General features: G+C 36.5%; 3 protein-coding genes across 10 annotated transcripts; 2 read left to right on the plus strand and 1 right to left on the minus strand.

Moving 5' to 3' along the window:
* Positions 1-361: 361 nt before the first annotated feature.
* On the minus strand, positions 362-21,603 carry LOC124950951 (protein brambleberry-like). Of its 3 annotated transcripts, XM_047498552.1 has the most exons (10): positions 4,336-4,548; positions 4,149-4,175; positions 3,611-3,998; positions 2,983-3,168; positions 2,683-2,905; positions 2,235-2,540; positions 1,932-2,144; positions 1,569-1,787; positions 1,153-1,462; positions 362-982 (listed from the first exon to the last, which is right to left on the minus strand). In XM_047498552.1, the coding sequence occupies exons 3-10, from the start codon at positions 3,980-3,982 to the stop codon at positions 853-855; spliced, it is 1,959 nt and encodes a 652-aa protein (XP_047354508.1). In that variant the 5' UTR covers positions 3,983-3,998; positions 4,149-4,175; positions 4,336-4,548; the 3' UTR covers positions 362-852. The 3 variants fall into 3 exon arrangements, with proteins under 3 accessions (XP_047354508.1, XP_047354506.1, XP_047354507.1); XM_047498550.1 differs by lacking the exons at positions 4,149-4,175; positions 4,336-4,548 and adding an exon at positions 20,281-21,603; XM_047498551.1 differs by having other exon boundaries at positions 4,149-4,547.
* LOC124950945 lies at positions 5,285-9,035 on the plus strand. 5 transcript variants are annotated; one of them, XM_047498535.1, is made up of 4 exons: positions 5,285-5,606; positions 5,872-6,622; positions 6,737-7,393; positions 7,724-9,035. In XM_047498535.1, exons 1-4 carry the CDS (start codon positions 5,577-5,579, stop codon positions 8,782-8,784), a joined length of 2,499 nt encoding a protein of 832 aa, XP_047354491.1. In that variant the 5' UTR covers positions 5,285-5,576; the 3' UTR covers positions 8,785-9,035. The 5 variants fall into 5 exon arrangements, with proteins under 5 accessions (XP_047354491.1, XP_047354487.1, XP_047354489.1 ...); XM_047498531.1 differs by having other exon boundaries at positions 5,286-5,606; positions 6,737-7,663; XM_047498533.1 differs by having other exon boundaries at positions 5,286-5,606; positions 6,737-7,528.
* On the plus strand, positions 9,279-22,764 carry LOC124950969. 2 transcript variants are annotated; one of them, XM_047498591.1, is made up of 5 exons: positions 9,279-9,568; positions 15,192-15,304; positions 15,411-15,527; positions 16,451-16,647; positions 20,269-22,764. In XM_047498591.1, exons 3-5 carry the CDS (start codon positions 15,434-15,436, stop codon positions 21,331-21,333), a joined length of 1,356 nt encoding a protein of 451 aa, XP_047354547.1. In that variant the 5' UTR covers positions 9,279-9,568; positions 15,192-15,304; positions 15,411-15,433; the 3' UTR covers positions 21,334-22,764. The 2 variants fall into 2 exon arrangements, with proteins under 2 accessions (XP_047354547.1, XP_047354548.1); XM_047498592.1 differs by having other exon boundaries at positions 9,287-9,568; positions 20,305-22,764.
* Positions 22,765-23,081: the final 317 nt, after the last annotated feature.

Consider the following 23,081-nt stretch of genomic DNA (forward strand, 5'->3'; position numbering starts at 1 on the left):
GGTTACATATATGATCGATACTTTTGTTTGCGTTAACGCTTAATATTAAACTTTGTAAATCAATAAAATTAAAATCTTTCAATCGGTTTGAGAAATATATTTTTGCCATAAATTTATAAAATAATTAAGAAATTTGAGATGTACAGCTGATTGATATAAAAATATCGTTATTTAATCGATAAACTTCTTCTATCTAAATTTTTCTATTATTACTTAAATGTTAAAATTTAGAGTAATGTATGGGTGTGCGCGTGTCTATAAAACTCATTCTTACACAATTTACAAACTGCTAATCATGATGCTAAAATTATAGAATACTCTTTTATTATAGATGTAAATTATTGTATCCAAGTATATCAGATCGTACGTAAAATTATATTAATTTTATTAAGGCACTTTTTTGAAATGATTAAACAATAGTATATCTACCTCTTAAATATTGTGTTAATTTTGTTATCTCGGGGTATAACAGAAGCATTTCTTACTGACAACTTATATCCGCTCTAATCGTAGATTATAAAATTACTTAAGCATTCATCCAATTTCAACATACATTGTACAATATACATAAAAGTAATGAGTATTTTGCTTTTATATCTTATGTAAAAATCAAATAAAAATTATAAAATGTAGATCATTAACAACTTTGTATACGTACATGTCTTAAGCGCATTTGTTAAAATGTATTATAATAAATAAGAAACATATCACTAACCTTGTATCGTGGCACATTCCTATAAACTACATTTAATTAAGTTAACGCGATAAGGAACATACGAAATACCTTATTGTTTACTATTATATCGATTAATAAACATAGCTGTATAAAAGTATTATTTTTATTAAAATATATTAATCGGTTATAATCGATGTGCCGGTAGAATGACGAGAACAGAACTCACGACCGATGGTTGCAAACAAACGGCATCTCTTCCCGCCTCGCGTTAATCCATTACATAACATACGTGGTACTGGGCTACCGCTACACGGGACACAAATGGTTGCATTAATATATGCATATATATATATATATATATATATATATATATATATATATATATATATATATATATATAGTATATAGTATACATGCGCTTTCGCGTATTCTTAATCCGACAAATGTTTATACCTAAGTATGTTATAAAAATTTACCTCCTGGATGAGCTTAGAGATGAATTTTTGTCTTCAGTCGTAGCAACAAACTCTCTTACTCCTTTTAAGCGATATCTGAGATCATTTCTATTCGTGAAATTATTGACATCATCAGTAATATTATAGCTATTGTCAAATTTGTTAGATATATCTTCCGGTGAAATATCGTCGGACATGTCAGGATAATCGTAGTTATAGACATCATTGTGCGACTTTTTTGCCGGTATATACGAACAAGAAAGCTGCTCTTGTACGGACATATTTTGTCGACTCCACAAAGCTACCGATTGAATCAAATTTATGGTTTTTTCTATAACAGTAGAAATATATGACATATTATAAATCTTTTCAATTAATTATGAAATAATAGATATGAACAAAGGATTATTAAAAATATTATAGAAATAAAAGCAAACCTTTTAAACTATTTATTTTATTAAGTATAGTAATGGAAAAGTTGCAAACTGTCTTTGTTATTACGGAGCAGGTGAATGCTGTTTGAATGGAATTGGAATCAGAAGGTGATGCATAAATACGAGTGTTACCATTGGATAACCCATTAATCGATCTTACTGATTCAGGATTTTGAAATTTGGATCTACAAATATATTGTATGCCATTCATTAAAAAATGCACTAGAACAAAAATGTAGCATTACAACATTATAATGATGATGAATTATATATATATATATATATATATATATATATATATACATATATATATATACACATCTATGTGCGCGCGAAGAGTGCTTCTTTCTTTCGAAGAGTACTTACTCATTGTTATTAAAAATATTAATGCTGTGATGGAAGGAAAATCAAGGCAAGCGTCCAAGCCATGTTTCAGATAAGAACAAAGATTTAAAGGTACAATGCCCATTATAGCCGCTCTGGTCCAAAAGGGTGCATTCAGAAATGCAGCAGTTATCATGGCAATTAATAGATACAAAATATGCAAAACTGTGCGATATACTTTTTGTAATTGTTCCCCTGAAAAAAGCATTTCGAATTTTTCTATAGTTAAACATTAATAGAAATGTGGTGATCAATATTATTATATAGTGGGAAATTATTATATACCAGTATCCCCGATGTAATCTGTAATCCAATCGAGTTGATGAATGTTCTGTTCTATTTCTGTACGGATTTTATTGGTCGCATTGGAGATAAACTGAATAGTATCATTAATACGCGCCAACTTTTCCATCATTTGTTCATACTGATTGGCAGCTTCCTGATGCTGATCAAGTATAAGGCTAGTACTAGATTCTATCTTTTCCCAAATTAATTCTACTTGATTTTGTATATTTGTTAAGTCATCTAATATTTCCTTATGACTTTCTCCACGTACTGTAGATTGTTTAACAAGTTCTTCGGTTGCCTTCTCTTTAAAATATGATCATTTAAAGACAAACTTACAAATTCATTATTATTTCATCGATTGTATTATGTAAAAAAAAAAAAAGAAAGAAAGAAAGAAAAAAAAAGAAAAAAGAGAAAAATGAAAATAAATAATTAGAATATTTACCTAATTTCCCTTTCACGTCTTCGACCATGGTCGCAAGCTGAGAGTGACCTAGGCGGATCAATGCCTTTTCGTTATTTAAATTTCTAAGATTAGTAGTTACCAATTTGTGAGCACTCGTTTGAGCATCCTTTAGATTTTGTTGTTGTAATAATAATGCCTTATTGCTGTCCGACAACGAGGATAACGCCTCGCTTGTCCGATCCATCAAATGATCCTGACTTTCCTTTTTCAATTATAAATCAGAAAACACGTTAATCGTACACTTTTTAATTGTAGAAAAAGTCTTTTACTTATGCGCACCTTCAAGGATATTAACGTTTTAATTTGCGAATGTGCAGTTTGCATCAATTTATTGACCGTTAATTCGGTTAGAGCACGAAATTGTGTACTTCGGGCCGCATAACAAACCGCTCGAGCCCTATTACTCATCAAATGATATGCATTCCACATATCCGCATCCATATCCGTGGTGCATTGTTTAAGGGACTAAAGAAAAACATAGAATAACTTTGAATATCTCACTTGTATAAGATTTTTGAAGGCACCACTTTTGCTTTTATGTAGAAAAAGAAAAGGGAAAAGAAATAAATTAATGTATCATCAATATTAATTTCACTAATATAATATAGGAACAATATACTATAAGAGAAATGGGCTTATATAAGGATATTATACTCCATACTGTGTCAACTAAAAAATATCTCTGAGGAGGTCCCTGTATATTTAAAATGGGAGGGGGAACTTGCAGGTTTGAACTTGCATAAGAGCACCCTACGTATACTGTTACCACCATGCTAGGCTATTGGTTAAAACAAAATTATTGAAGCATTTTTTCAGTATTATATTTCTAAGTAGTCAATAACGAAGAAAATAATTATTAACTGATTGAAGGAAAGTGTTGAGAGAAAAATTAAAAGAAAATTTTTACCATCTCTTCTCTACAGGGAAACATTTTTCTTCCTTCTACTGCTGATTGACAATTCAATAAATTGACGCTCAATTTGGCAAGCTGCTCTTCGGTCATATCGTAGCAGGAAGTTCTTATTTTCATAATTACTTTATGCTGACACGTTTCTAAAGGGGACGAAACTTGAATATCTGTAAACTTTGCAGCTTCTTGTAGAAACTTTTCATCTTCCGTCATAGCTTCATATGGTATTGATATCAAAGGTACACCATCGGCAACCAAAACGTTTGTATCATCGGTATGTGTACCCCATAACCAGTTAAATAGTCTTACTGAATTTGCTTGATTTAATATTAAGGTCAACATAAAAATCCACAAATATAAATTTGCCATTTTCCAATAATAATATCTGTAAAATTACATATATATCAAGAACAATGGATAATTATATTGAAAATTATATCTTATCTAATACACGAGATTAAAAGACTTGTAAATAAATAGTACATATTACTTAAGATAACTACTATTTTTAAAACGAATATACAAATATATTTACCACTTTTCAATTTGTCCAACGTTTTATCTGCCGATAAGTCAGCTTAATTACTAATTCAACGAATGATTACAATTGTCAAAGAAAAAAAATATATATATAAATGTCAAACGCGATGACAAATATTTATTTATTATTTATCTTTCCCTTTTGCATATATATATATATACATATATGCGTATATACGTACATATTCCGCGGCTCTGTCTCTCTAACGGTCGTAACCGATCATAAATGTTCTTATGCTAATTTTTTGGCGGGATATGTAATACCTATTATCGAAAGAGACGAAAGGGAAGTGTATTTTGTTATTTAATAAATTTACCGATATACTACTGTTCGATTATAATTACATAATATTTACGTAATGCTCAGAAGAAATTAATTATTATAAATATAGAAAAGAAACATAGGAGAAAGTTAAATTATAATATAGTTCGTTCTCGAGCACAGCCGATCGAGGACCAATCAAATTATAGAAAACTCAAATGTTAATGCCGATGCATTTGAAAGAAATTAATTGTGGGTGACTAATTTTTACTTTACATACGTACATGTCAATCATTTGAAATATAATATCGAAATATAATAATATTTGTCATTTCTTGATTGAGATCAATCAGCGACTTTTTGGTCGCTGCAAGTTGGCAACTCGTATAATTTGTAAAAATACAAAAAAGATTTCGTGGTTGACCAATCGAAGATAATAAATTTTGTATTGTCAAGACTGACTGAAGGAAGAATAAGAGGGACTAGAAATCAGAAAAAGAGAAAGTACTAGACCTGAATCGCCCTGGGGAAAAAGATTCCAACGTTAGTCGCGTACCTTTTGTATATTTAAATTAGCATTAGCAGAGATGCTACGTATTCCCTACGTATATAATATACCCCATATAAGGAATATATTATTGTTTGTAGAAATATTATATAATAAGGGTGATGATAACTGTTGAACGATCTTTGAAGGAACTTTCGGAATAAGGTTCAGGAATCTAAAGAAATAGGAAAATTTCCTATGAGTATGAGGTAGGAAAGAAGACGATTCGAAATCGTATCTTGCAATGCCTAGAGAAATTATCACGTTAGATCGTTTATTTTCTCTAGAACTAAATCCCTAGAACTTATTCCCTATGTTTTTACACCTAATTCTTTTACTAATCTAATTACAATCTTTGTGTTATGTAAATGGATTATTAACAAATATTAATAAATAGTTTATGTTAGATCGGATGGAAGAATTTTAAAATCCACTTCCATTTATTGGTTATGAATCTTGACTATTAATTTGTCATTACTAGTATCAATAGTATGACTAATCTGTAAGATAATCCTTTTTTATGAAACATTGGCAATACTCGGGTAATTACCTATTTACTTTATTCACTTTCACGGTGAATAATTTTTTTACTTATAGAGTAAGCATTTTAAGTCATGTCGAGCAGCACGCTTAAGGATTTCTCGGTAAATATAATTTTCATTATACGCGTTAAATTTATAAAAATAAACAACGCCCAATTTAACTGCAATACCGATAGATGATTGCAAATCATTATTTTGATCCTTATTCGTTTTGGTTTAGCTAATTTAAATCAAAATACTTGTAATATTTGTAAGGTTATAATCATCAGTATCAGGTAGTATTAATTTATAAAAATGCGCCGATACGCTACACTTACATTTTACATTCTTCCCATAATTTATTATATTTTCTTTCTATTTTGAACAGGTACAAGAAATGGTTGGGAGAAAAATACAGCAAGAATATTATGAACTTCTTCCCGATTGGAATAAATATGACGTGGAAGATTTAAACATATTGCGCCAATATATTGGATATGCGGTAGGTTATTTTAATAATGAATGGGAACTTGATAATTCGGGAAATGTTGAAAGTGAATCGAATAGCGTGATGGACAACCACTGTTCAGGAAATGAAGAACAGAAATCGGTTAAGTGCGATGGAGAAATGGAATGTCGAAGGGAAATGGTATCTTCAATATACGATCAAATAATAAAATATGGTAGGGAGTCAGATGGGAGTATTTTCTGCGGCGTTATATATAATGTCATATATGAAATGCCAAAGAAGGATAAACCGATAAATTACGATACTGTTATGCAGCTACCAATTTTTAAAATTAGAAATCATGACAATCTTTCGAAAGAGTATAATATACAATATATAGACAATGATGGAAGATTATACGAAAATTGGGATGATTACTTAACGTCTAATAAATTGTTCGAATGCATTATGGTAGTACCCAAAAATGGATATTACGAAGCAGATCTTGATTTTGCGATAACGGAAGAGAATTCTACGGTATTGGTCGCAGTTTATCTCTCGCCAGCTTGTTCGAAAAACGCCGAAATAGTTAAATACATAGACAACACGTTTAGCTTATTAAGTGTTGGTACTCTTGGAGTTACCGCTGTGTCACTCTTTACTCCTGTTGCACCTCTGGCCCTGTTGGCAGGTAAATGTATAAACATTATTCGTAAACATTATTATTTGCAGCAAAATCATTTCTAGTTAAAGAAGAGAAGGTAATTTGTTTTTTTTTTTTTTTTTTTTTCCTTTTTTTCTTAAGGATCAACAGCAACAATCTGCGGCGGTATTTGGATGACTGGCAGATCTATATATAATTTAGTTGATCGTAACTCACATAAACAATCTATCAGTCCCACAGACAAAAATGCCCTATCATCCTGGATCGCAGTTGCCGGATCTACAATGGGGATGGCAATGAGCAGTGGTGGTATGATAATTTCAAAAGCTGCGCAAGCTGGTAAAAGTATAGGATTAGTTAGCAAAGCAGCGTATAATACAGCAGTAATTGGTAATATATCTATCAATCTCGCTGGTATTGGATTCAACGGTTATTGTATCGTTAAAAAGTATCAGGAAGGCCATAAGGTCGATATGATCGATGCACTTTCCTTTGTGATGCATGCAATGTTTTTTGCTAATACTATATTGAATATACAATTTGCCCATGATATTATTGATAGTAGTCATGGTAAGGTTCTGGAAGAGTACGAAAGCACTTTACGGAATAAACGTCATCGTAAAGCGTACAATAAAGTAAAAAATAAGGCACAATCAAAAGAGGAAATAGTACGATACATTAAGAAAGTTAAATCAAAAGCAGAACTTTTCTCTTCTAAGAGCGGTAGTCAAGCGACTGGTAGTAAACCAAGTGATGGTCAACCAAGTGGTAGTCGAGTAGACGGTAATGAAGCAAATGGTAGTAAACCTAGTGATGGTCGACCAAGTGGTAGTCGAGCAAATGGTAGTAAACCAAATGGTAAAAAATCAAGCGGTAGCCAAACAAGTGGTAGTCGACCAAATGGTAATGAGGCAAATGATAGCAAACCAAATGGTAGTAAACCTAGTGATGGTCGACCAAGTGGTAGTCGAGCAAATGGTAGTAAACCAAATGGTAAAAAATCAAGCGGTAGCCAAACAAGTGGTAGTCGACCAAATGGTAATGAGGCAAATGATAGCAAACCAAATGGTAGTAAAACAAGTGATGGTCAACCAAGTGGTAGTCGAGCAGACGGTAATGAAGCAAATGGTAGTAAACCTAGTGATGGTCGACCAAGTGGTAGTCGAGCAAATGGTAGTAAACCAAATGGTAAAAAATCAAGCGGTAGCCAAACAAGTGGTAGTCGACCAAATGGTAATGAGGCAAATGATAGCAAACCAAATGGTAGTAAAACAAGTGATGGTCAACCAAGTGGTAGTCGAGCAAATGGTAGTAAACTAAATGTTAGTGAACCAAATGGTAGTAAAACAAGTGATGGTCAACCAAGTGGTAGTCAACCAAATGGTAATAAACCAAGTGGTAGTCAACCAAATGGTAATAAACCAAGTGGTAGTAAAGCAAGTGGTAGTAAACCAAGTGGTAGTCAATCAAATGGTAATGAAACAAATGACGGGAACAAAAGTGTTCAAGGAACAAACGTTGAGGAAAAAAGTATTGATAAAACGATTAGTAAGATAAAGGATAATATTCGAATAAATGGCGATACAATAAAAATGCTTGCGAAGGAGATAAAAATTGAAGGAGGTAAAATATATATTGCAAATTTCATTATATTGAATCCAATAGTATTTATAAATAACTTGAAGAAACCAAACATGAAATTTAGTGAGGCCTTTTTAGCCAGTATTGATGTTTCCGTTACACCACTCTGCGATCAAATTTTGAGGTTGTTAGCTTCTCATTGCAATAATTATCCTTTAGTTACTAAATTAAATGCCATCCCAGAATTTAAAATGCTCCTTGTTGAGATGCAATATATAGATGATCCGGAAAAGCTCTTAGAGAAAATATTTTTCCTTTCGGTAAAGATGCTTATCAAACATTTTCAAGGTTCTAATCAGCCCATCTCAAATGAAAAGTTATTCGAAATAGCATATGTCTTATGGCGCTATGGGAAGGCACATGCGAAAGGAAAGCTACGAGAAAGAGATAATGAAAAAATGATGTCAGAAATAATGTCTATTCTATATGATGTTATGTTGGATTATTACGATACACTAGCTCCGACCTTTTTACATGCATTACGTATTTATTGGGAAAATTCCGCAAGTACAGTAATTTATAAAGATAATACACGCCTTTCTTATTAATGATATATTCGAGCTAAGATACTCGAATATTAATACGAAGTTATAAAAATAATAAAATAAGGTGCTTTGTAAATATAGATTTAACTGTTACAAATTTATCTGTAATACGTATAATACTTGTATTTTATACATGAATTTTTTATATCCCTATTATTCTTTATCACGAAGCAAACGAAAGAGAAGATTTTTATTACGAGGAAATATGTTATATTTTGTGTATTAACGAAAAAGAAAAATGATAATAAATATATGACGTAAAAAGCATGAATAATATTATTATTATTATTATTATTATTATTATTATTATTATTATTATTATTATTATTATTATTATTATTATTATTATTATTATTATTATTATTATTATAGTGCGAATGGATTATAAAGTTTAGGCTGCGTCTTGCCGTGTGTTTTGTTTTGGAAGGTCTACCCTGTCCTCTTCCCCCTCCTTTCCCTCTCTACTAGAGAGTAAACGTAGACCTGCGCTGTAAGTAGAGTTTCGTTTCGGTTTCTCCGATCCAGCCGACTGGAGAGGGGATACGCGCACTTACTCTTTTCGTCAGTCACGTGGAGAAGTTAGGCGATTACGGTTCGAGTTTCGCGCCTCTCTTTTTCACTTTCCTATTATTATTTTCTTCTAAATTCTTCGACAACAAAGACTCGTGTTTCACCGATATCGTGTCTCGATAGAGTCAGGGGACGTGACAAGTGTTAAGAAAAAACACGTCGAGAAACGCACCTTTGAATTAGCGGACTTGGGAAGCGTACTGCGTCAAATTCAAAGGTTAGTCACTTATTTCGCATTGTTCCTTTTTGACCATTTTCTTTTTTTTTTTCTTTTTTACAATATGACGCCATATTGTGAGAGCTGCCGATTATCGTCACGCTTATAACGCTTTTTCACGCGTTTTTTCTTCGTTATCATTTGTCCGACGGAAAAAGGTTAATATTTCGAGCTTCCTGCGATATCGAAAAGTATGCTGCAGCCTCTTTATTTCGAATGTAATGATTTCGAACGAGTGTACGTTTTAAATATGACACCTTCTATTATATTGTATGCGCACGTAAATTGTATTCCTCTTTAATGTTTCAAGCATCATGACAATTTAGTGTTAATCAATAAGTACGATTCGAAGGAGAGAATCGAATTTTATAAAAGAATTCACATATATTTTGGGTACATCATTTAAACGGACATATTTTTATTTCATTCCAGTTTAAATAAAATTTCGTCGTACGTTATATTAATATATATAAAAATTATATTAAAAGGTATCGAATTAATACTTCGGTTTAATGAGAATCGATGGAAAGGGTAATTTGAAAAATCGCTAATGTTTCCTTGGCACATCTTTCAAAGAATATACCGATTGCGGCATAACTTTACATAAATAAGATTTACCATCATTCTCGATTAGTCGGAAAAGGAAAAAAAGAAAGGGAAAGAAAGAAAAAAGAAGACGACGTCCGTCGAATATTTAGGTCATCCCGATCCGCGAAGCTTTATTTTCGTATAAAAATCTTTTCCTTTTGGCTATCATTCTCTTCTGGCTCGCTGGTAAGAAGCTTCTTTTTCGGAGCATAAAGCTTCGAGAATCTTTAGGTATAACGATAGTTGCATGTGAAATTTTTGCTTTGTGGCATTAAAAAAAGTTTGACGAATAAAAATATTCCTGCCTGCGGCATAACGTAGCTTGGGCGCGTTATTCGCAGGAATTTTTTCGTCCGACCGAAGAATTTGCGAATCGCATGTATTTGTCTATATATAGCTACACACATATATATATATCTATATCTATATCTATATATATATATCTATATATATATACACGGTATGTACATACATCGGTACTTTGCTTCGGGGGTACCTAAAAGCACTCGTAGAAATTGATGTACGACTTTCGTGGTACTGCTGAAATACGGGCTTTTTCTCACTCTATTCTCTGCCAAAACTCGATCGTGGAAGAAACAAATCAAATTTTAAACGCATCGTTCCCGTGACCGATCTTGTTAGGGCTTTTTCACCGAAATCGGATTCTTCCGTTCTTTTTCTTTTTTCAATTTACCTTGCGAGAGCTCTCTCTCTCTCTCTCTCTCTCTCTCTCTCTCTCTCTCTCTCTCCTAGCACGATTCGGTCTGTGTATTCGCTGTCTCCCTCCTCCCAAAAAAAGAGCCAAAAAGAACAAGTGTTCGCGAAATTTCATTCGTACACGAGATATATTCCGTCGTTATCGCGTGGTCATGTTGCTTTTTGTTCATAGGATATCGATCGTTTTCTTTTTCTTTTGCAAGGTTGTCGCATTGGAACGTCGTTGTTTAGCAAATTTAAAAAAGAAAAAGAAGCGTAATCGTGCGCCTTTCATTCGGATCGTCGAAATCCCGAGTTAGTGCCTACAGGCTATATCTATTTTGAATTATAAATCTTCATGAGTTAGGAAGCCGTGTGCAAACGATAATTAACAATTACGCCGGAAGTAAGCGGGCTTACATAGGGAGAGAGAGAGAGAGAGAGAGAGAGAGAGAGAGAGAGAGAGAGAGAGAGAGAGAGATGTTGGAAATAGTAATTTTGTAAAGCAAATTTTGTTGAAAGAATAACGATCGTGCGAGATACGTTTAGAAGAATGTTCGATTAATTCGATTAATTAGATCGTTTTAGCGTAAATGGATAAAAAAGCTAAAGTCGATGAAAGATCCAACTCGAAGGCAACAATTTCTGTCTCGCTGTCGTGGAAGAATCGCAATAGTTAGAGAAGGTATTAGAAATCCATTGATTCACGTTTCTATCATTCCGTCGTAGAGAGACTCGTGTCGTACCCTTGAGCTTGGCTATGCTGTATCAAATCGATGATTGAAAGTAATAGGATAGATATTAGAAACATTTCTCGTGAAAAATTGAATCTATGCTGGCTCGAAGGTATAACCACGCGAAGAATTCGCCTTGTTACGAATGTAAACGTAGTTGTACGAAGGATATCAAATTAGTCATCAACGAATTATATCTCGTCTGATCTCTAACGATAAAGACTTCGACGATATTCGATTCCAAATATATCTATCTAATATCCCCGTCGTTATTCTTATTATTTACAAGTAGCAGTTTTAAATAGAATTTGATCAGCCGGTTGACTAGCCATTTCTCTAGGAACGCGAGTTTTCGATCGGTTTGATTCATCGATTGGTTTGAAATAATAAATGTCATATCAGATTGTTTACACGATAGACGCAAGTCTGGGACTTTACTTTCGATCCTTCTTACTATTCTTTTCGGTGCGCGAATCAGATTATTTATCTATCGTGTTTCTAAATTGAAATTATTCTTTATTCCTCTTGCGTATAAATAGGTAAGAAATCGAAACGATTTATTTGCCTTGCTGCAAACATCGTAGTACGAAGAAAGTAAGTTTGCATAAGCATCTTGTAGCGACTTATAAACTCGTTTGCGACTCTTAAATATGTCGGAAATAAAAAATAAGGAAAAGGGACGATTGCGTCTTCTTCGCAACTTCGAAAAACGAACAAAACGAACCCGATTGGAATCAAAAGCTATTCATATAGCTCTGATCATTATCGAGCGAAACTCGGGCCGTAGAATTAGGCGTTTGTTGCAGCGAGCCGAGCGCATCGTTCAAAATCACGCATACCGCTCATCGAAATGACGACGACCGGCTTGCGGACAGGGAGACATCGTAATAGCAGCTAGAACCGAGTTAGAATTCAATTGTTCGGGCCATGCAATCTTATTTATTAATTTAACTTATTATTGTCCAACAATATTTGCGCGAAAGCAAACGGTTCGAGATATTATTCGGCCATTACGATTCATCGAACGATTCGGTAAATTCGTGCAAGTCGCAAATAGGGTGAAGGACTTTCAAGGTTACCATCGCGATACGAAGGCGTATTGTCATGAGCAAACTTTCCTCGAAGACGGGAGAAACGTCGTTGCATAAGGATGAGTTGAGAGAGAGAGAGAGAGAGAGAGAGAGAGAGAAATAAAACAAAGAAGGGATGTTGTACGAAAGCGATGTGGAAGCGAGCATATTTTCTCTTTTTCTTTTCTTCGCTTTAATCATTCTCACTCGCGAGGGAGATATTTTCCTGCGGGCGACACGTATCGTCTCATCGAAACGACCCTTACCTTCCGGAATTTTATCGGCTTTCCAATCTCTCCTTGCTCCAATGCCTTCCCGTGGATTTCTTCCTAAAATCGAAGAAAACAATTTTCTCTATTCTTTCGGAAACGGTCTTTTAACGTTACGTACGACGGGGTCCGCGTCGGTTTACGTGTCTACGTACGACAATGTACACGTAAAAATACACATGCTTTTCTTTTCGTCCAAATCATAAAACATAAAAATACATACGTAAATACGTATAACTTCTTCTTCGTCGATAAATACGGCATGTTCAAATTAATGACATTTCTTTTATTTTATTCGTAGAACATTTTCTTGCCTTGTACTTTTAAGAGAGGATATACACACGTAGTTTATATGTGTGCGCGTATACATATACCTACGTATGTAAATACGTAGCGCATCGAAGTTGAACAAGTTTCGAACAGAGTCGTACCTTTCCAAGTGTTCTTTAATGACGTTTCTAGTTTACCATCGGAAATTTATTAGATATCTTTAGCCAACAACGAGACAAATCACTCCGCTTGAGTCCTTATAGAATAAAAAGCCCGAACATATTCGTTCATCGATTATAAGAGAATAATCTCTGAATATTTTTCTCCCTATAATAAACTAGATACATCTAGTTTAATTATTCTACTTGTATATCTCAGATTCTTAGAATTTGTCTTTTTTCCATTCGTTCGATTAGATTTCGATTTTTTTTCATAGATTTATTTATTTATTGCCTCCTCTTTCGTTTATCTTTTATTTCCGCGATATCATTTATCGAAGGTACGCACCTTGAAAAGGATGAAAATTAAAATCCGTCGTAAAAGAAAGAGGAACTGACTCCTCCGTCTTCACTGGCAAACAACAACAAAAACAACAACTTTATTATCGTTTTACGTAGTATAGTCCTGTTATAAAAGGAATACCTTGACCGGTTGATGAAAAGCGAATACGATTAAAGTACATATATTGGTAGGTTAATGGTACTTAGTCCATCGCTTTATTGCGTATAGCGCTTTATGACGCCGATATTACGACGACGATAGAAGGAAGATCTCGATAAAGAAACGTTCAAGTTGTATCGTTGTCGCGATTCGTGACTCAAGGGCTCGACAAAGGCACGTGCGCGCGCGCGCCAGAGCGAAAGAGAGTGTTGCTTAGAAAATTTCATAAGACGCGTCTTCTTCGCTTCTCTATTGATTAGCCTACGGGGCTGCACCGTATCTTTCTTCGGCAGCCCTTCAATTATCTTTCCAGCTACTTTTTCATCTATCGAACGTCCTCGCTTATTAACTGTTACCTAACCAGACTACCCGTTAACAGCTTTACATAACGAAATACCGGTTAGCGTGTAACAAAATCCACGACATTCTTTACAAATTCAATATCGTCGATTTAAAACGAGTCAGTTTCAATTACGATCGGAGGCACTTTCGAAATTGGATAAAAATTTCTTGGAAGATTAGATATAGGTACCTACTCGTTTATTAATCGTAAGCAATTAGTGCTCCTTTCTTTTGCGCTTCTTCATCTTTTTCCCCCCTTTGGTCGTAACGTAATCTAGAGTCGCGAGCAGGAAAATGTACGTCTTATAAAAACATAAGAGATGTCGTTAGAAAGGAAAATGACGAGTCTCGATGTAATTATCTTTGCTTACTTCCTATCCCCCCTTCCCCCACCCCGGCACGATTTTCTCGCTCTTTATCCGTTGTCTGCCAAGCTTTTAACGGTAAGCACATCTTCTCTTGAAATACGAGAGTTTGAATTGGGTTCTCTTCCTACGACATCCCTTTTCACAAGTATTTATGTACACTCATCTATAACGAAAAGCTTCGCAGCGCGTGAGTAGTTTCATTTTCCCATCTCGTCTATATGCCTATAGCATAATAATAACACTTTTCCCCCCCCCCCCCCCCCCTTATTATCTTATTTCCTTTTATATTTAAGCGCTCTCTCGCTCTTTCAAATTCATAGAATTCGTAGAATTCGAGAAATCGCATTGTCGGCTGTACCTCCGTAAAACATTGCATAATGCAATCGGATTATGGTTAACCCTATGGCCGAATATTGTGTGGTAAAGGCAAGATATATCGTTCGTATACCCATATCAAAGTTTGCCAGAAGGGGTTCGTTGAATAATGGATTCCGAAGGCAAAGTAAGTATACGTATCGATGCCTTTCGCATAATTAAAAATGATCTGCCATGGTAACGTAATACCACTTCTCATATCGGTTAACCGAGGACAAAACTAATTGGCGTATCGTTCCTTTCTGTTTCAGACTTTTCGATAGAAAAAAAGTCAAAAAAAGAAATTCGTTCGCAGTGGAGGGTGGCAGAAAACATCGACATGTCACACCTTTGCCCGTTAAATACCAAAATGTCAATGTCAGCGGTAAGTATCGTAAGTCGCCGTAAAAATCATCGAGATGTAAATGATCGAGATATATAGACGAGATATATAACGTAGATAGGTTATGGAGGTGCTCGTATTTCCTCAGGTGACGTAACAAAAATCGAGGTGATGCTCGAGGAAGCACCAGATGAGGCCGTCCTTGCTGGATCTATACCCTCGGAATTGGATCCTGGGATCGAATTAAATTCAACATATCCAGGTGGTAAGCTCATAAGAAGATCAAAAGGAACGAGATCGGTTTAAAAACATTTTCAACCTAATTTCGTCTTATATTTATCTGATAAATAATAAATGAACGAGCCAGTGATGATTACAACTAATGCGGAATCGCCCTTTGATCTTCTTTGATCGGCGGCTTTGCGATTAACGATTTGTTGTTAATATTCGTCAAATATCTACGATCACTTCGGTATTCCGTAATAAGTGAGTTCTAAGAGCTATAAATCTAACGTTTCACGTGAGATATAATACACTTCTATATATACATATTCACGATAACGGCGGACGTGGATTACTCGTAGAGTACATTCGGTAAATGCACCAGCATTGTTTTACAGAGACGCTCGGATGTTCCCAATAAATATGTCGATTTTCTGATTTATCGTTATCGATTATATCGCAGGACAAACCAGCAAATCGCAAACTAGTAAATCGAGAAGCAATCGTAACGGCCCCATACTCCAATTGTTTGTACTACTTCAATGATTATATATCGCGTTATATAAAGTTCGACGTTTTGAGATTCGACGTTTGAAAATTTTATGTTATCGTTATTGATTTCGGAAAGTGCAACAAACGGTGCTTGCATTACAACGCAAGATAGAGCAAGATAGAGATACGTAACCACGTTAGGTACTTTCGGCGCTGTTACTCGGTTTTGTATTTCTCGGTTTTCACTCGCACGAAAGTTGTTATCGTATCGCGGGCTTCGAACGGACTTCAAACGATGGCTACAAATGGGGAAAAGCATTTTGCTTTCGACAAAAGCGCGCACCGCATGGTCTTAAATAAGATTGATCTTTCAATTGGCTCCTTCATTTTCTTGTTGATGATTATTAACGATAACAAAGCGACCGATATAAAAGCGTTCGATTTTTCTTTCCCCTTTTATAATCGTTCTTTCAGGAGTACCAGAAGCGGGTGCGGTCGTGGTCAGAGCCGAGGAAGCTCTGATCGTCGTCCTAGTTCTCGTCCTTTGGGTCGCAGCGATAGCGTTATTTTTTAATCGATGGGGAAAGATCAGAATGTTGGAGCCCTATCAGCCAAAGTTTCAGCAACAACACAGGCAAAGCTGCACTATGGTCGACATGAACGCGCTTACGGTTAGAACTCCATTGATCAGTTTCTCTTCAGTAAACTTTCTTCCTGACTTTTCTTTCTTCGAGCTTCCTTCGAGTTTAGTTCAGCATATCTCCCTTTTATCTCTTACCTTAGAAAATATATTAAGTAGGAAGTAGCCGTTTCGTCGATGCTAATTAAATTGGCTTATTTATATATTTTCGTTCGTAATCTATAAGTCTCCTAATCTATAAAGTCTCCAGGGAAAGGATTAGAGTCGTAAGACGTTAGGAGAACTTTTAGGTCGATTAATTTCTCTTAAGGTCGTTAAACCGTGTCTACGCTCGAGTTTAGTAAGTTTCTCTTTGAGTAAGTTTCCGTTCAATTTGATCGTTGACGAAGGCGTGCTTCAAACCAAATTACCGGTATGTCGTACGGGGCTCTACTAGGACGACCCTTTGCGCGACGTGTCCGGTCAAGTCAACGGAATTAGAATGAAATCTCACGCGTTGTCGCTATTCGTACGTGTCGCAAAATAAGCATTTTCTCCCAAGTAGCAATTCTATCAAAGCGAGCTCGTTCGACGTTCGTCTGCAGTATCTGTCATCACCTCTTACGCAGAACGCATGTACCGAGAGAGAGCATCGCATACCTACATTACGACCTCGTTAGAATCCTCCTTCTTCTCACATTTTTCTCAATCAAATTCATTTATTTATCCAATTATGAATATTATGAGGATAATCCATCGAAAGTTAAGATTACGGTACTTTTCTTTAATAAAGAAATAAAGGATAATGAGAAAATAAATTTAATGGGTACCACCGGGGATAGCTAGAAAAAAGAAACGCGAGATGAAATGGGAAACGCAAAAGAAGACGTTAGAATTTTTCTTTAAGTTTTCTCGAAATGTCGAGAAACAAATTCTCCGGACGGCGAGATCGCTTCTGTTACGATCTCATAACGTAAACTCGACGGCAACGTCGTTCATCATTCATATATCTATATGGGTATCTATTCGTATCTATAGTTATCTATGGACGTATCTATATGGTATTTGCGTACGTAGGTAGGCAGAATATCGATGTTGAAGTGCCTCGATGGTAAATTGAGAAACGTCGAGTGGTATCGAGTAAAATATTTCTCTTGATTTATCTCATCGAGAGAGAGAGAGAGAGAGAGAGAGAGAGAGAGAGAGCGCCTGTTAACATTTTCAATCGTGATCACAAAAACGTAGATACGACGAAAGCTTTCGATCGATCGAAAGCAGAGATTGTGGCTTATAGTTATTTGGTAGAAGATTATACGTTGTAAACATAGACTCGTAGTAGGAGCAGGGAAGACGCGCAATCCGGACGCGGAAAGACTAATGAAACGTATTGAAAGTAGCTACGAATTTTCAAGCAACGAATGAGCAATTACGTAAGTAAAGAAACGATACGACTTTTTTTTCCCCCCAATATTACTTTCAATGTGGATTATCGTTCGATCGAAACAATTTGATTGTACCTATCGGATGCACCGACGTTCGCTCCTCATCGAAACGTTTTGACGGTAAAGAGATCTCAGAATCGACGTACGCTTCGAGTAGCTCCCGGTGTTCACGGTGCGTACGAAAATACTCATCCAACTAGGAGTGCAACGTCCCCAGTTTGTTCCCTCACTTTGCCGTCTCCGAATATTTATAGTCGATCGAGAAGAAGAGAAATTGTCCTTCCGGGATATATACGGGGGCCTTTACATAGGATACGAAAGAAGAAATATTTTTAGAGAAAAATTCTACTACGATATGGACGAGCTTTAAGAGTGGAACATTTTTAAAACTTATAATCCACGATTCGTTGAAGCTAGCTCTCGTTAGAAGCCGTGGCTCCTGGGCATATTTCATAATGGGATGACCGAAAATAAAAGTCAACGAAGGCGCATTTCCAACTATGACGCTTACATAGTTGTAACACTTTTTACAAGGCACCAAAAATATCTGCATAAGAAGTTTCTTTTCCGGTAACAGTATGGTGCTTCTCTCGTAGTCACTTTGAAATAAATTTTGAGCATTTCTCGAAATTACACACTCGCACTTTTATCGCAGATTTCGTGAGAAAAACGACGTGAGGAGAAATCGTAGTTAGCGTATGGATGCTAATGGAACGCGATATATTCTCCGACGATAACGCATAAATAAGTCATAAACCGCGTTAACCGTTGCCAGCCAAAATTAGCACGTCGTCTCTGATTTTATCGTCAATTTGCATATTTTTCTTCTTCGTAGATAGTTGGTTGCATTAAGTGCGTGAGTCGATAACCGATGCTTAAGTAAATTATTAGAAAATTCAATTGGCGGAGGACGACGGAAAGGGCAATGATGAGAACCAAGGAAAATGCCACGCAAAATCGAAACGCGTCGCTTGTCGCGGTGTCGCACGGAACGGAGATGAGCGAAACGAAGGGGAAAGAGAGAGAGAGAGAGAGAGAAGCACTCAGAGAGAATACCGATTTGAAAATAATCCAACAAACGCGTCTGTTATCGTTGTCGAATGTTTTCCGATAATGAGGATCGCGCAAATTAACCGGCCTTCTTAACTTGCAAAGCCCGGCTTCGAATTGGAAAACCCCGACGGATTTCGTTCGGAGTGGGTAAGATAAAGGCGAATTATTCGATCGAATTATCATCGTCGATGGCCAAGAAGAAAATCTTTCGGAAATTGAGGATTTTAATGAATTCTCTTCAAGGACAGACAAAGAGAGAGAGAGAGAGAGAGAGAGAGAGAGAGAGAGAGAGAGAGAGGCGAAGTCTATCGAACGTTAAATATCGTTTCGCCGAATTAAAAAATAATCGAATTATTTCGTTCGGAAAACAGTTCGAAGCTCGTCGAAGACTCGTAAAGTTTACGTTCAGAAATTGAAAAGAAATTGAAGAGCGTTTGTCTTCAATTTTATTATCCGTATCATCTACTTGTTAAATCGGATCGATCTATGCTCTAGGCACATTCCCAGCCGACTAGATTAATAAAAAGAAAAATATGTAACGACGCTAATAATCCTGCTATCTCAAGCACGTTACTCTCGTTTGCATAATCTATGGAAATGGCGAGCTATCATCGCGGTATATCGAGGAGAAAAACGACGGACGTGCTTGAAAAAAAGAAAAAGAACAAATTTCAAGGAATACTAGTCAATGAGATTCGATCGAGAGTAACGTTTGATATTAAAGGAAAATTAATCTTACGTCATGGGACTTTGGGAACTTTTTTGGTTGGTTTTGGCTATAGTAGATTTCACTTTATTTGTCATTCTCAAACTTCGCTACGACTTCTGTTTCTTTTCTTTCGTCGTTTTCCTACTTTATACCAAGCTCCTCGCCAAAATACTTTATCGGGTATAAAAATTATTTATTGGAAGAGAGACAAATAGGTGGGACTTTTAGCAAAACTTCTTCATATTCCAACATTTTCCACATTATAATGCATTAGACGTAAAAAAGGTGGTAAAACTGCTGCGAAAGCGCGTGGGCCGAGATAATTGGACCGACATAGAGAGTGTAGGAAAAGTGGTAGAAAAAGTGATAGGAAAAGAACGGCAGCGGTTGGAAGGAGAAAAATGTGATTATATCGAGGGATAGGGATAGTCCGAAATGAACTCGAAACTTTTTTTCGTCTTGCTTGCAGCACCGTACTTACTCGAAATTTAACATCCACCGGCAGGATCACCCGGTGCACCAGAGTAGCTGCGTACCCAGCACCACTACCGCCGAGTGCTGGAGACCGAGACAGAACAGCGTCTTCGTCGGTTCGAGCAGCGCGTCCCTTGTCGCGGTCAATCAGGAAACACCGAGACGCGCCAAGAGCGCCTTCGATCTGCAGTCCCTCGTTTTGGCGGAGTGTACCGTAAGGAAAAATACCATAGAGGACGATCGCCCGGAGAACGAAGAACCGGGGGGAACGGTGAGGAGCTCGAAGGAACTAGCGACGGCATTAACGACGACAGCCGGGTCCCAGTTTACGGAATCATCGAAAGTGGGTCAACGTAGGACGAGCGTTTGTAAGTCGTTGGACAAGCCGTTGCAGCAACGCGAGAGGGGTATGAGCGTGTGTCAGGTCGATCGCGGGGATTATCAGATTCTTCAAAGCAGAACGTCCCAGAGAGATCGAGGTATGAGTATCTGTTACTTCGATAGAACGGACGTTTTGGCGAGACCTCTTCAGAGGGATCACCGGGGCTCCTCGAGTATTTGCCACTTCGACAGAATGGACGTGTTTGCGAGACCACCTTATCCACGTGATCGCGGTAGCAGCGTTTGTCAATTCGACAGGATGGACGTTTTGGCACGGCCGACTTCCTCCTATCTCGGTAAGTCCCTCCTAAGAGAGAGACGCGTAAGCGTTTGCAACTTTCTCGAGAAGAACGAGGAGCCTGTGCTCCGAGCTCCTGCTAACGTTCCTGCTAACGTCTCCTCGCAAAGCTTCCAATGGTACGGGCGTTCCAGCGTCGACAGCAACGTCGACAAAATCGAGACTATTCTTCGATCGACTCCTTCCCCCTCTCCCGTCTCGAAGAAGAACGCTCGGGATAACAAGGACGTTTCCCCTTCGATTATCGAACATCAAGGGGGGAACCATCTACCGTCCGATCGTCGGGATGACGAAGAGAACGGCATTGCGTATTATTTCGATCGACCGTCCTGCAGCAAAACGCCGGACGTTGTGCTTGGTTATAAAGCGACTTGCGTTTGAAGGTACGCACCGTACTAGTTCTAGTCATTCTCCTCCTCGAACTTTCCTCGAAGTTTCCTCGAAGAATTCTTCGAAGCAGGCAGCACGGAACGAATTCAAAACTCCATTACCAATTCATTAGGAATTTCGAATCGAACGAAATCTCGCGATCGAGTAAAACCTGTTAACGAAACGCGCGTCGGAGCCGAGATCGTTTTTATTACGCCGTTATATTAATTCGTCTATCTATGCGCACTGGCCCGCAAATATATCTATATCTCGTACGGCCCGAGAACGAGAAATGAAAAATGATCGCTTTGTATGCGCGGGGCAATAAAAAATACGATATCTTAACATTACTTTCTATTCTTCGGTCATATCTTATCTCATGGTACGCGCACATTTGAACGAATATTTTTTGCGAGCCACTGCGTAGACATTCGTTGTACATAAGATGGAGCATTTAAATGGGGGTGGGGATTGGGGGACCCGAGATATAGTGATTAGAAAAAAGATACGAACTTTGAAGAAAAAGAGTTTATCTACTTCTACTATATATCAATTATATTAAGTAACTACCATTTGAATGTTCCTATTTAAATGTCTAAAACCAACCATGTAGATACACGTAGATGTAATTCTGATGTTAACAAAGTCCAGCTTGGGAGTTGTCTTCATTGTCGATCTATTTTCATATGAACACGATTGAGTCCGCTCCGATTCGTTACGCGTGTCGCGATTTTAACGCGTTCTATTCATCGAAACTCAGTTTGTATTTCCTCATGAATGGTGTAATTTAATCGAGAGTAAGCCTCGTTAAATAAACGTTGTGTATGCAAGGAGCAATCTAAAAAGATAGAGAAGAAGTTACACGGTCAAGAGCTTCTCGTTGGACCAATCATGAATCCTTTTCGTACGTGAACGGGAGGATGTAATCAAACGAAACGTGATAAATTACACTTGCATTACATTGCAATGAAAACAGATGTCAAATATTTTTTATTAAAAATCTCTTTTTAAAAGTACAATAATAGCTTAGCCAAGAGGAAAGGGAAACGTTGTCATTGGCACGTAAAGCTTTGTCAATCGTTCGAGGGATTCGATCTCTTTCTTAACAAGACCGGATAATCTTCTATTTCAAAATAGTACGAAATTTTCATGTCTTTCTAAAGGTTTTAGAGAGAGACTCGATCCATATTTTCATCGAGTGCGTTATCAAAACCAACGAGAGAATGTTATATCGTTACAACGTCATAGACAAAAGTGAAAGGTTAGAAGTTATCGAAAGCATATGCAATATTTTTAAGCTCCAATATTCGAAACGACTTAATTGCGTTTACTTCGAAGGCCGGATCTCTGACGTTATTCGAAAAACGTAAATAAAAGGGAATCAAAAAAAATGTACATTTCGACAAAGAAAGAAAGGAAAAGAAAAAGAAAAAAGAAGAAGAAGAAGAAGAAGCAAAAGTGGCTCGTGCCCTTATCTACTTTTTGATATGACTTTGTTAGGAATAAATCGAGAATGCGAGTTTTTCGCTTGATCGTTAAAAATTACGATTGAACGTGCCATCCATTCAGTCGTCGTCGTCGTCGATTGAATTTTTCCGACGAGCAAAGGATCGAAGCTTTAAGTAGCCATCGATCGACTCTTCCTCTTTATCTCGTACTCTTATTCTTTTTTTTTTTTTTTTTTTTTTTCTTCCCTCCAAATAGACGTAAATATAGCTAGAGAGTTTAGTCCTCCGACCATATTTTATCTCTTTCCCTCG

Source organism: Vespa velutina, chromosome 8, assembly GCF_912470025.1.
Source record: "Vespa velutina chromosome 8, iVesVel2.1, whole genome shotgun sequence".
Taxonomy (NCBI): Eukaryota; Metazoa; Arthropoda; class Insecta; order Hymenoptera; family Vespidae; genus Vespa; species Vespa velutina.

What these genes read in the sequence shown, in the direction of transcription:
- LOC124950969 (XM_047498591.1), top strand. Translation starts at nt 15,434, where the DNA reads ATGCTCGAGGAAGCACCAGATGAGGCCGTCCTTGCTGGATCTATACCC. An exon ending in AAATTCAACATATCCAGGTG is followed by an intron (nt 15,528 to 16,450) that starts GTAAGCTCATAA and finishes TCGTTCTTTCAG; the next exon opens with GAGTACCAGAAGCGGGTGCG. An exon ending in TCGACATGAACGCGCTTACG is followed by an intron (nt 16,648 to 20,268) that starts GTTAGAACTCCA and finishes TCTTGCTTGCAG; the next exon opens with CACCGTACTTACTCGAAATT.
- LOC124950945 (XM_047498530.1), top strand. Translation starts at nt 5,577, where the DNA reads ATGTCGAGCAGCACGCTTAAGGATTTCTCG. An exon ending in GCACGCTTAAGGATTTCTCG is followed by an intron (nt 5,607 to 5,871) that starts GTAAATATAATT and finishes TATTTTGAACAG; the next exon opens with GTACAAGAAATGGTTGGGAG. An exon ending in ACCTCTGGCCCTGTTGGCAG is followed by an intron (nt 6,623 to 6,736) that starts GTAAATGTATAA and finishes TTTTTTCTTAAG; the next exon opens with GATCAACAGCAACAATCTGC.
- LOC124950951 (XM_047498550.1), bottom strand. An exon ending in AAACGTTAATATCCTTGAAG is followed by an intron (nt 2,906 to 2,982) that starts GTGCGCATAAGT and finishes TAATTGAAAAAG; the next exon opens with GAAAGTCAGGATCATTTGAT. An exon ending in AGACGTGAAAGGGAAATTAG is followed by an intron (nt 2,541 to 2,682) that starts GTAAATATTCTA and finishes CATATTTTAAAG; the next exon opens with AGAAGGCAACCGAAGAACTT.